The 13,065-nt window shown below is 48.3% G+C and overlaps 1 protein-coding gene across 3 annotated transcripts in view; it reads right to left on the bottom strand.

Annotated features, from left to right (window-relative positions):
- Window positions 1-13,065, bottom strand: part of SHPRH (SNF2 histone linker PHD RING helicase) — a 746,219-nt gene that overhangs the window by 267,038 nt on the left and 466,116 nt on the right. For all 3 annotated transcript variants that reach the window (XM_069235239.1, XM_069235238.1, XM_069235240.1), the window contains exon 23: window positions 1,431-1,532. In XM_069235239.1, the coding sequence (XP_069091340.1) occupies window positions 1,431-1,532 (102 nt within the window). The remainder of the gene's footprint in view (window positions 1-1,430; window positions 1,533-13,065) is intronic.

Below are 13,065 nucleotides of genomic sequence, written 5' to 3'. Positions count from 1 at the left end.
AAGTTGAGACAAGTACCTTTATGACAGATAAACTGTATAAAGTTGGTTTAATAGGTCCACCATGTTCATAAATCCCACTCTCACAAGCTGGAGAAAGTGCTGGCTATCTAACGCAATTGCCAGTGCTCGGCATCATGGAGATGGAAGCCCCAAGAGAAAGTTTAGGTTTTTCATTTTTTCCAAAGCAACACCAATCACTCTACTCACTTTTGTTAAAGAAATGTTTATCTTTATGAATCAGGTTGAGGATTAAATGCAACAATATGGTATTGCAAAGAGGTATTTTTTAAAATAGATCTAAAAAATAACTATCTTTTAGCTCTGGAGGGTGCTTTACTGCAACAGGAGTGCTGGACTTTTCACACTGACTGATATTCACAGGTTTAAAGTGTATTGACGTACCTGTACACAACAGTCTAATGCTTTTGATAGTCGAGGAAGATCACACAATACAGAAGTAGATTGGCATTACAAAACAGAGGTTAAGAGGTTATTCCTGTTGCATATCACACACCAACTCCAAACAGACAGGTGACCATGATTGCTGAGATGCAATATGCCAAGCATGAGTTTGCCCATCTACAAAGCACAGCCTCCACTACAACTCCTGACAATTAAAAAAAACGATACAGTCAACAGTATTAAATGCCACAGGCAGCTCAAGAGGACTAAAGACAAAAGTACACCCAGACCTACAATAGTCAGCCCTTTGAAACAATGCCCCCTACATGGTCTAAAATGTGCTTCAGTGAGAAGCAAGATATTGTTATCTTCAGTACAGGGCCAAATAAGGTCCATGGCCAACCATTACGATAGGTTCTAAGGGTAGGCTAGAGCCAATACAGGTCGCATGTAAAGATGGCTTATTCTGGATGGGTTGTTCCTGGATGCTATTAAGATCTGCAGTTACTTGGCCACAGATTAACAAGGCATTGATAATTATGCAGAAAAGGGGTCAATGACCAGAGACTATGATTTTTGCTTCAGTGAGAAGCAAGATATTGTTATCTTCAGTACAGGGCCAAATATGGTCCATGGCCAACCATTACGATAGGTTCTAAGGGTAGGCTAGAGCCAATACAGGTCACATGTAAAGATGGCTTATTCTGGATGGGTTGTTCCTGGATGCTATTAAGATCTGCAGTTACTTGGCCACAGATTAACAAGGCATTGATAATTATGCAGAAAAGGGTTCAATGACCAGAGACTATGATTTGTCAAACCTTAAACACTGAAGGAGGGTGATATCAGGCTTCCACATTTACTAGCCAAGATTAGTTTTAAAAAGTTCTCAGAGCACAGTGTACTTAAAACAAACATGATAATGGAAGATTTACGCTTTCCACCTGGAGCAGAGACTATATAACTGAAGACAGTCAATCAGAATTTCAAAACACATTTTTGATGCATAAGAAGATACGGTTACCCACCTTCTCTAAATTGGTGAGGTAAAGTAGCTGACCTAGTTTCTTCTGAAGCTGCGACTTTGCAACTGCTTTGTCATTCAACAGTTTCATCCGATTTTGATCAACCTATAAAAAAGATGAAAGAAGCACATTTTCACCAAACACAAACAAGTTAAGATCCCGGAGATCATGTGTGATTTTCCTTTCTTAGTGTGTTCATTCTAAAACTTTACTCTAAAAGTGGGACTGGAACTGTAAGTAGAACATGTGAGTATTATGAACCAGTAAGTCATTAGCAGACACTTTATCTTATTCAAAAAATATTTTCTGGTTGATGGCCGACTTTCCATAGCAGGAGTGCAAAGCCATGAAGAACACTGATCACTAGTGTGTAGAACTAGGGTCTTGAAAAGGGAGCACTCCTGCATTTATAGATCCATTTGCTCAGCAGGGAGGCTGGGTGGGTCGGTAAGGAATCAGCATTTAGATAGAGTCTCTACTAGACTGTTCATCTGATAGGGACTTCTAGCCTGCAGCCGCTAGCGTGTAGGCAGAGTGACGGGGGAAGGGGTAAGGGGGGAAGGGGGAGAATGTGGTGTTGGTGCATGTATGTATGCAAGGTGGGTGTAAATAAAAAGAAAAAAAAAACACTTATCTTGCTTGCTGCAGAACACCAGACGTCCCCCTCGCCCTGGTCTTCTCAGTCTCAAGCAGATTCTCTTAAGTAATACCATTGCTGCTCTCATGCTGGTAACCAGCATGAGAAAAGCGCCAGGATTGGAGGGAGCGGCCAATCTCAGCACTCTCAAGAGCACTGGAGGCCTGTACTTTCTCTAACCCACCTGTCTTCAGACAGATAGGTTAGAGAAGTTTAAAATGTGCATGTCTGACTGGCTGTCGTAAGACAGCTGGCCAAAAAGACATACACACTTTTAACTATACACAGCTCACTGTTGCCACTCAGCAGCAGTGGCCCCGCCCCATCCTGACACACTGTTCAGGATGGGAGGATGGAAAATAAAATGGTAATAAATTAACTTTATTACCACTTTATTTGGCATCCCTGGCGGGCATTTTTAGGCAGAAGGGCGACACTCCTCCGTCCTAATGGAGAAGACGCTCCTGCTTCTATCTACAGATTCCTTACCAGAGAATAGATATTCAAGCGGTACCTCTCTGGATGTGGGCCTATGAACTTGATTTAGACTAGGAAGTCCTGCAGGACCGAACAGGGAAAGGGCCCATCCCAATGAACCTGACTGTCCAAGCAGTAGTGCTTGGTGAACATATGCAGAGAGTCCCACATTGCTGCCTGGCAAATGTCCAGGACCAGAACTCTGTAAGCTAACACAGTGGTCGCAGCCTTTGCTCTGGTGCAATGAGCACAAAAACCCTCGACGGGTTGCTTTTTGGCTAATGCATAGCAGATTTTAATGGAGCACGCAATCCATCAGGATATGGTTAATTTCTGCACAACATTCCCTTTTTTTGCTTACCATATCACACAGAGTTGACCGTCCACCACAAATGGTTTTGTGTGGTCAAGAAAGAACAAGATTGCTCTTTTTAGGTCCAGACGGTGGAGTCTCTCCTCTTCCTTAGAGGGATGATGTAGAGCGTAAATAGTAGACAAGATGATGCACTGGCCTATGTGGAATAGGGTGATTACCTTCAGCAAGAAAGATGCTTGAGTCTGAAGCACTTGTTTTTCTGAGAAGAAAGACGTACAGTTAAGGGGATGGCTGCGCCCGCAATTCATGGATCCTCTGGGCAGATGCAATTGCCACCAGAAAGGCTGACATAATGGAGAGAAGCATAAAAGGGCAAGTATGAGGCAGCTCAAAGGGAGCCCTCATTAGAAAATAAGAATCAAGTTAAGGTTCCTTTGAGGCATAACAAAGAGAGCTAAGGTAATAAGCACTACAAACCTTTAACAAATAACCCTTCAACATGCCCAGCGCAGAGCCCTGGTGGGCCAGGGTAAGGATAAGAACTTGGAAAAGGAAGGCAGAGAAAAAGTCCAACTGGCTGTACACCATGCCACAACAGCTGCCTATACCGTCTTGGTGGAGGGATGCTGAGCTGCCAATAGACTTTGGGTGGAAGGTTTAAAACTGCCAACTGTTGCAGATCAATCCCCACGCATGAAGGCAAAGCATTGACAGGTTCGGGTGGAGAACCCTCCCCTGCTGGTGTGACAGAAGATACTCCTAAAGGGGCAGCCTGATCGGAGGACTGATGGCAATGCTCAACAGCTCGGGATACCAAACACTACAAGCCCAGTCCTGAACCACAAGAATGACCTCGGCCCGGTCGTTCCTGATCTTAAGAACTCTGGGCAGGAATGGTATGGGCGGAAAGGCATGCAGGAGGCCTGAGCTCCGCTCAAGAGAAAAAGTGCCTCTGAGCAAGAGCTACCTTGGAAGCTGAAGCCTGCAGAACTGCTGACATTGTGCATTCTCGGCGGTGGCAAAAAGATTTAACCAAGGCTCTCCCCATTGCTGAAACCTCCTCTCCATGGCTGCAAGAAACCTTGCACCACCTACTGATGGATACACCATTTGTGATCAGTTAGGTATCTTTGGCTGAGTCTCTCTGCTCTGGCGTTCAGAGGTCCCACCAGGTGCTGAACCACCAGGGAAATGCACTAATGTTCGAGCCATGTCCAGATACGTGGGGCCTCTGGATAAATGGGTCCACAACCCCACCCGTCCTGTTTGTTGTAGTACCACATGGTGTTGTCCACAAACACCTGCATTAGCTTTCCCTTGATGGAGGGTAGAAAAACTTTCAAAAGTTGCAAGCTCCAGCAGGTTGATGTGGAGCTCAGTTTCTGCCAGAGGCCAGAGTCCTCTGATCTCTGATCTTCCAGATGGCTGCCCCAGCCCAGGAGTGATGCGTCTGTCCCTACTGTCAGGTCTGTTTGGGGAAGGGAGAGTGGTTTGCTGCTGACCCAATTGCAGTTTGTTAATCTCTACTGCAGATCTTCTGCAGTGCTCTCTGAGATCTGGACCATGTCAGAGAGATCTCTTTGATGCTGTGCCCACTAAAACTTCAGGTCTCACTGCAGAGCCCACATATGACATAGGGCATGTGTCGAAAGCTGGATGAGCTCTGAGGCCCAGCAGCCTTTGAGTCAGTATCACAAAATCCAGGATAGAGGCTGAAACATTGGTATCATAGCTTGAATACCCTGGAATATCCTGGACTCACCATTCAGGATGCTATACCCCAAACTGCACTCTGTTTAGAACAGTTCCAATGAACAGGTGTTTTTGAGAAGGGGTCAGATGTGACTTTGGCATGTTGCTAGTGAACCCCAGTGAGTGCAGGAGGTTCCCTGTAGTCTGGAGGTGGAAGGCGACCGCCTGGGGCGAGCCCACCATCAACAGCTAGTCACCAAGATGGGTAAAGACATGCACCCATTATCTCCGCAGATGATCTGAAACCACCTCTATCATCTTGGTGAACACCCAGCGAGCACTGGTAAAACTAAAGGGGAACACAGTTAACTGTAACTGCTCGTGGCCTACCTTGAACCGCAGTTAATGTCTGTGGGCAGGCAGGGTGGGGATGTGGAGGCATGTGTCCTACAAGTCCAATGCTACCATCTTGTCTCCCGGGTCCAGGTCAGGCAGGACTTGAGCGAGCGTGAGCATTTTGAATTTCTCCTTTTTCAGGAAGAAATTGAGAGGGCGCAGGTATAGGACAGAACAAAGGCCTCCATCCTTTTTGGGCACCTGAAAGTAGCAGGAATCGCAACCACAACCTACTTCTGATGCTGGCACCCTCTCTATGGCTTTCTTGGCCAAGAGAGACACCATTTCCTTGCGGAGTAAGGAGATATGGTCCTCCATCAGCCTGTTTCAAATGAGTGGCATGTGTGGAGGGGTAGTCACAAAAGGGCAGGAGCAACCCCTTCTGACAATCTGGAGATTCCAGTGATTGAGTGTCATCGACTACCAGTAGTGCAGGAGATGGTGTACCCTCCCTCCCACTGGGAGCCCCTGCTAGTTGGAGGGTGAACTAAAGGGGTTTAGAGTCTGTCACGGAGGAGGAGTGGTGTTGTGGTAAAAGTCTGTATGTACCGTGCCCTAAGCCACGCAGGGGCTAGGAAGGTTGCATGCAGTGGTGGGTGGTCGTGTAGAGACATGGCTGGACGCTCCTTCCATGGTTCTGAAAGGTGGACTGGGGTTGGCGAGGGGCCATGGAAAAACACAAGGACCTTGCCGTAGCTCTGCTGTCCTTGAAACACTTTAGCGCTGAGTCCTCCTGGTCTTAGAAGAGAACAGAGTCATCAAAGAGCAGTTCCAGGAGTGAGGCCTGAACATTCCCCGAAAAGCCAGTGGTTCTCAGCCAGGTATGGTGCTGTACAGCCACCTACGAAGAAACCACTCTGCCTAGAGCAAGTCAGTCATGTCCAGCCCACATTGGATCATAAACTTAGCTGCATCTCTCCCACCTGTCATAGCTTGGGAGAATATGGCCCAGAACTCGTCCGCGACCATGAGCAGCACATGCAACACTGAATCCCAAACTGCATAGGAGTAATGGCCCACAAGGCATGCAATGTTCACTGACCACAGTGCCAGGTTGGTGGAAGAAAACATTTTCTTGCATAAGGCAACCAGCCTCTTGGATTCCCTAACTGGTGGGGTGGTAGGGAATGCGCCAGGATTTACACAGGAAGTGGAGGCTTGGACTACCAATGCTATCTGGGGTAGGGTAATGTGTGAAGAAACTGGGATTCCCTGGAGCAGGGAGATGACGGCTAGCACTTGTCCTGTCACAGGAGCCCCTGTGCAGGGCTTGAACCAGGCCTCAAGCAGCATCTCCGTAAGGGCTTTAATAAATGGCAGAAAAGGTTCTGATGGGGTAAATCCCGTCTGAAGCACCTCTGTCAACATGTTAGTCTTGACTGCCACTGATGCGAGGCAAAGGCCCAGGACCTCAGTCGCTCTTCTCAACAGCATAGTAAAAGAAGCTCTCCCCTCTGTAGCCACAGTAGGAGCAGAGACTAAGCCAGTACCTGGGGAGGGGTTCAGTCCACTGGCGTCTGCCAATTCCTGATACCAATCTATGTTGGAGGCCTAGGGGATGAAATTCTTCAGAGCCTTCCAATCTTCCCCAAGTCCTAGCCCATAGTAACAGGGCTCAGGCTCTGGTTTGGAGGGAATGGCTCTAGCTGGCGCCGGAGTTGGCGTCAGGCGATGCCCCTCCAGCTCTGTGTCAGAGTCCAGGATGAGAACGGTGAGCAATGACATCAGGCCCGGCATCTGGAAAGGCCAAGGTGGAACAAATGGCGTAGGGTTAGATCCATCCGTGCATCCAAGGAGCGTGATTGGCACCGGAGGCATAAGAGGCCCAGCGGTAAAGGACCTCCCAAATATGAGGTGCATAGCCTCATAAAATTCTTGGAGTTCAGCGGGGGTTGCTGTGGCTCCCAGAAACTCATGGAGGCGAGACAGCCCAACCCACACGCATGCTCAACCCCATGGAGCCGGCCTCAGGTCACGATACTCCCTTGTTTCGTCGGATGACTGACAGATGGGGTGAAGACAGAGAACTCTTTGACTTCGTACTCTTCCTCTTCTTCTTGTGGGACTTACCAGAGTACGGCAACTTCAACTGTAAAGATTGATGGCTCCTTGACCGATCCCAGGACCGTCCTCTCGACCGAGATTGAGACCATCACGGCATTGCACGCTGAGTGGCAAGGAGCTTGAGATATCGCTACCTCAAGACCTTGGGGTGCAAGGCACAACAACCACTGCAGGTCTTGGCGCTGAGGTCACGCACAAGGCACCAGAGACAGACGAGGTGTGGGTTCATCACCAACATTTATCTGTGAAAGGTGCCACAGGGCTTGAATTCGTCCGTCATAGACATCGCTGCAACACCAGGGGGCAAGTCTTTAAAACTTCAACATAATGTCAAAAAAGAGCAATCAAAAAATGACTGGGGTAGGTCTCTATGGATCTGTGCTAACTTGCAAAGAACTGACTACAGCGCGCTGTATTGGCGCCCAAATAGGCACTGCATGTCACTTTCGGCACAGGTGACACCAGGCAGAGCCAAATGATACTACCTACCTGTGTGGAGGGATACTGCTCATGAAAAGTTTTCGAATCCTGTCTGTCACCTGGCTATAATTCTAAGGTAAGGAATCTGCGGCTAGAATTCTACATAAATTATTTCTTGAACAATGGGTAAAGGTAATATATTATTGTTGAATGGTTGAATGCTAAAGATCATAACCACCCAGTGAAGAGTTTGGAATATTTATGGGGGGGGGGGGTCGGTGGCGGACTAAGACGTGATGTAAGCCTTTAAAAATATATAATAAACAAAAAAAAGTATTTAATAAAAAAAGAGATTGGGTGTCTGAAGTGGCGAACTCTGAAGCAGTAGATAGGTAGGGCATTATCATTTTGGTAGACAAAAAGGAAAATTTGTTACATGTAGAATGACAAGCAAACACAGTAGATGTGTTTTGGGCTAGAATGAGTGGTGGCAGATAAGAAATTAGAACTTTAAATATTTATAGCTCTAACTTGTCTTTCCAGAGTTTTGTTAAGAAGTAGAGCTCAAATTACTAGTGGCACTATCCTCCATGGAACTAGTGGAAGAGGCTTACTTTAATATAGATATGGACTAAATGTGATAGATAAATTAAAATCAGGATTATATCTCCTAAAAGTCACAAAATGTTTCCTTCCTTCACAGTCTGCTAACAGAGCAACTAAGGGGTCCTCTATTCGAGGAGCCAATGTGAGCATCATGAAACTGTCTAAGTTTGTGCAGGTAGAACTGCTCATCATAACGTAATTTTTAGCTGGCTACACAACACAATGTGAGTAGTGAGCACAGGAGAAACCGAACAGCCAGCATTGTTGCTAGGTATTTGATTTGAATGTTAAAGACATTTTCCTGTTTCCTTATTTTCCGAAGCCACTCTCAACTTCACTGGAGAGTGGGTCTTTAATAGACTAATGGAATATGTGCTGAATTAGCAAAGCAAAGAGGCAGCGGAACAACCCCACAAGTATCCCCTTGGGTTTTACAAGTCAACATTTGATGAATTTCTTCTGCTAATTCTTCGTCCTATATGAACAAGTTACTTACTGTCATAGAGTTCTTTATGATGTATCCTCAATCTAACTGCTGATTTCTCGGCTTGGAATATGCATCAGGACTCAGACTGGAATCAGAGAATTGTGTAGCAGTGTTCCTAGGCAACCCTAGGTGGCGCTGTGTGGCTGTGGCCTGGCTCCATACCGCCCCAAAAGTAACGAGCAAAGTCACATATAAGTGCCATCCCTGTGAATTAACATCAGTTTCCCTTTCCACACCCTCATAGATAGAGTGTAAACAACTGTTGATGACAGTGTGTCAAATACTATCTTGGAACCTTTTACAGATGTTAAAAAGAGGGCACTCCACAGAACAGGGAGGTGGTAGGAAGTGAGAAACCTGTAGTTACATAGCATATCCATCGCAAACAGCATTACCAAAGATAAGTAACCTGTTCTTCTGATGGATACCTGTAACCGCAGTACCTCCCCCCAAGGTTTAGGGTCTGTGGAGAGGGCTCAGACCAAAAAGTCTTGCAGAGGTGAGTGGGCGAACTTTTTAAACCAGCAAACCAGGCTGAACAGAAGTTGTGCTTCATGAATGTACGCAAGATGCTTATGTAGCAGCTTGACAGATATCAAGGACAGGCACTCCTTGCATCAATGCAGTGATAGTGGGCTTGGCCCTTGTGGAATGGGCCCTCAGACCTTCTGAGGGCTGCTCCTTGACCAGTGCATAGCAGATCTTAATGCAGAGGACTATCTACCTCAACAAAGTCCTTTTCTGCACAACCTTCCATTTCTTTGCTCTGGGAGAACGCCAAAAAATGTGATTGTCCACTTGATGAGCCTCGGTACGATCTAAGTAAAATTTTAAAGCCTTTTTGGGGTCCAACCTATTAAGTCATTCTTCCTCTTTCCTTTGATGTGGGAGAGCAAAGAATGCTGGTAAAGTGACAGAATGCTCAATTTTGAAGGGAATTTTTCTTAAGAGGGCTACCCAAGTTCTCAGCACCAATCTGTCCAGAAAAAAGCAGCGCAGGGCAGTTGCACTGACCGCAATGGTGGGAGATGTGGTCTGGCAAGAGAGCCGCCAGGACGTAGCTTTTACTGCCCCCATCCTAGCCTGTGAATACCCTCCCTAATCCTGCCTAGTAGCTACATGGTCTGCAGCCAAGCAGCTTGCTAGTGCTGTGGGGGCTCTGGAGGGTCCCTCAGTGTGTGGTGCTGTGGTGACAGGACTCGTGAACGGACCAAGGGCATCATTGGCCTCGTGAGGTCGTCACTTTGTCTCGCAGGCAGCAACCTGGCAGCTGAGTTCAGAAGTAACGTGCAGTCTGATTGGTCTGGCCCCCGGCAGGATCTATAGTGAGCAGCTGTGACGCAGCAGTCGGAGACCGGAGTTGTGGAGCGTAAGGACCCTCAGAAGGACGTGGGGGAGGCGTGCCAGGGCCAGATCTGAATGTTGCAGTTACAGGCTGTAGTACACATGCCGGGAGCAGTGAGCGGCCGCGGTCCCTGAAAGGAAAGAATAAGATGCGGGGACAGTTCCTCTTCCCAAATGGGAGCCGGTGGCACTTGGCAGGTGCTCCCTCCCCTCAGGCCTGCACAGAGGAGTGAGGCTCCTGTCCCAAACCGGACTGAGCTGGCTTCTAAGGTGTGGCGGCCAGGGGTCTGACTGCTGCTGGTGTGGTACTTTGGCGGGCTGCAGTGGTTCCATGCGACTGCCAGACTCAGTCTCCAGGTGAGGGGGCTTTTTGTGGTAGACTCCAGGCAGGGTGAAGTGACTCACAGCTGGTTCCCTGCAGGGGTGAGGAGAAGACAAGGGATCACCTCTCACCACCAGAGTGACTGTGTTGAATCAGTGTGTGCCTCATCCTAGCCTGTGGGGGCCAAAATTTCGTTTTCTTGAAAGGATCGCCTTGGCTTCCCCCACCCCGCCAAAACCCCTTTGGGGACGAGTGAGAATGGACTTTTGGGATAGCCTGGTGATTGGCCCTGCCTTGAAGAGGACTTTACTGCTGTTTTCTGGGAGCTCTTAGGTCATCTCTCTCCCCCCGGACGACCTGTGTGGGGCTTGAGGCCAGAGGCGCATAGGAGGACACAGCTGTTGTGGCTTGGAGGGCATCTGTGGTGGGCCCTGCAGGATGCAATCCTTCCACATTACAGCACTTGTTGATCATATTTCTGCCAGCAGATACTAGCCCACTGCCGCACTGCCCTGAAGACAGAGTGAAGGTAGCGACGCAGGTTCTCCCCGGGCTTCCTACCAGCTGTAGGCCGGGACTTCTCCCATATCTCCATGCTGGATCGACTGATGAACCTTTTTGATGCTTCTAAGAGGCACCGAGACGACCCCTCAGGACTGGACTTTGGAGGCTGGTGGATCTTACTACTGAGATTGTTTCCACAGGGCAGCTCTTTGGCCTGGGGGCTGCGGCTGGACTGCGGGAGCTGTGTATCTCCTCGCCCTCCACATCCCCTGAGACTAGTGGTTCGGCCCGGTTGTAATGACAAGCGGACCTTGCCTGCCCCTCCTTTTGAGATCATTGCCAGACACTGACTGCGGCTGGTGGGAACGGACCCGGCTGTGGGCACTGTTCCTTTCCTTAAGTTACTTGATACGGTGAGTGGAGTAACACCCTGTGCAATGGATTGTCCACCTCTCCCTTAGGAACCTGCAGTGCAATGGGGAAAAGTAGACCACAGAGAGGGACACAGCAGACCTAGATCAACCAATTCATGGCCCCTGGGATGGGTACGAGGGGGGTGCTGTGAAGGGGCGGGGGTTGGGCAGGATCCTCCCCGAGAGGGTCCTGTCTAAGGACTGGTGTGAGCAGCAGGGTCCCACTGAAGCTCAAATCCTAACTGCGACTGAGGTGTCCAGCAACGCAGTTCAGGCCAAGATAAACACTGTCTCTTTGGATGTTGGCCTGTTACGTGTGGATCTGCGTAAGGTAGTGCAGAGGTCCCTAGCCACAGATCAGGATGTGGCCAATTTACAGGAGGAGGTCGCCTCCTTGAAAACTACCCTGAATTATCTTTTGGACAAGAAAGCTGCACTGGATCACAGAGTAGATGATACAGAGGGTTTCTGTAGATGTTGTTATCTCCGGTTTGTTGGTTTTTCGGAAGGGGGTGGAGGGGCAGACCTCAGAACTCTTTTTTGAGCACTGGATTCCATTGCATCAGTCAAATTGTCTCCCTTGCCTATGATCAAGAGAGCTCACCATGCCTTGGCCCCGAGGTCACCTGAGGGGGACACCCCCGAACATCAGTATTGTGAAGACACTTCAGGGACAGGGATGCCGTTTTGCAGGCAGTCCGACAATCTGGTGACCCCACCTTCAATAATCAGGTGATCTACATTTTTCCAGACTATACAATAAAAATGCAGCAGATGCAGATGTCCTTTGTGGTAAACCAAAAACTAAGAGCCATGGGACTGCAATACAAGCTTCTTAATTCAGGAAAGATGAAGGTGATACATGCCAACCATACACATTTCTTCAACACACCCAAAGCAGTGTAGAACAGGCTGGAGGTACAGGAAGATGGTCAAATACCATCTCTGACCCCCGATGCTCTGGTGATTGGGTCCAGGGCACGGGCCACTCAGGGTCGGTGAGGAAACGCCAGCGACAAAGCCTCTCAGTGCTCTGCACAAGTGGTTGTCCAAAGCGGCAGGGGCTCTTGTGGAGGCTGTAACAGCCACCAACTCGGATGACAATGCGGCGGATGTGATGGAGAATACCCCAGTCACAGGAGAGACCTAATGTTATTATGCCCTGTACTGTCCATGGAAATTTCAATGCCAATGCCTGGGGATACCTTTGCACCAATCATTATTGAGTGCTGCAGTGTCAGCGGGTCCGGGCTGAATGCCCACAGACAGAGCCTGCTGTTGTCTGGACAATACAATGCCTGGGAACTGTGTTGGTATTTGATGGGTGTAGTGGATGCTGAATAAAATGGACAGGGCCACATCACCCTCTGCGGTTGTTGCATGGGTTTTGAGTGGTTAGCTGCGATAGTTCGTGGTTGTGGAGGTATAGGTGCAAGGTGTGTGAAAAGTGCGTGAGCGAACAGAGGTGGGACGCTAGGGGCTGCTGCAGTCGTGGTTTGCACCAGGTGTTTGTACTCCCTTACATATCGTGTCTGATGGCTCTAGGGGTATTTGTTTGAGACTGAGATGTTGGTTATTTGTTGTTGGATGTGACATGTGGGTGTGTGAGGATTCATTAATGGGGTGGGTTCAGGAGGTATTGTGTGGTTTGGGGAGACACAAGTTGTTTTTTCGTGTTTACCTGGTAGGGAGGATAGGGTATGTTGTTACAATTGGATGGGGCAGCAGCAGCAGTGCAGTCGGGGAGGTTGGGAGTTGAGCAGACTGACCTGAGATGTTGACACACTTTGAATTGAGACGTGGAATGTCTGTGGCCTCAATTTGTATGTGAAATGTTATAGGGTGCAGATGTACTTGTGTGGGTAGGGAATACATATTGCACTGCTATAGGAAACACATTTGATGGAAAGCGAGGTCCACAAGCTACATAGCAAATGAAGGGGGCAGCTCTACTCTACCA

This window comes from Pleurodeles waltl, chromosome 5, assembly GCF_031143425.1.
Source record: "Pleurodeles waltl isolate 20211129_DDA chromosome 5, aPleWal1.hap1.20221129, whole genome shotgun sequence".
Taxonomy (NCBI): domain Eukaryota; kingdom Metazoa; phylum Chordata; class Amphibia; order Caudata; family Salamandridae; genus Pleurodeles; species Pleurodeles waltl.
Note: the sequence above shows the minus strand (reverse complement) of the source record. Positions and strands in the feature narration are given on the sequence as shown.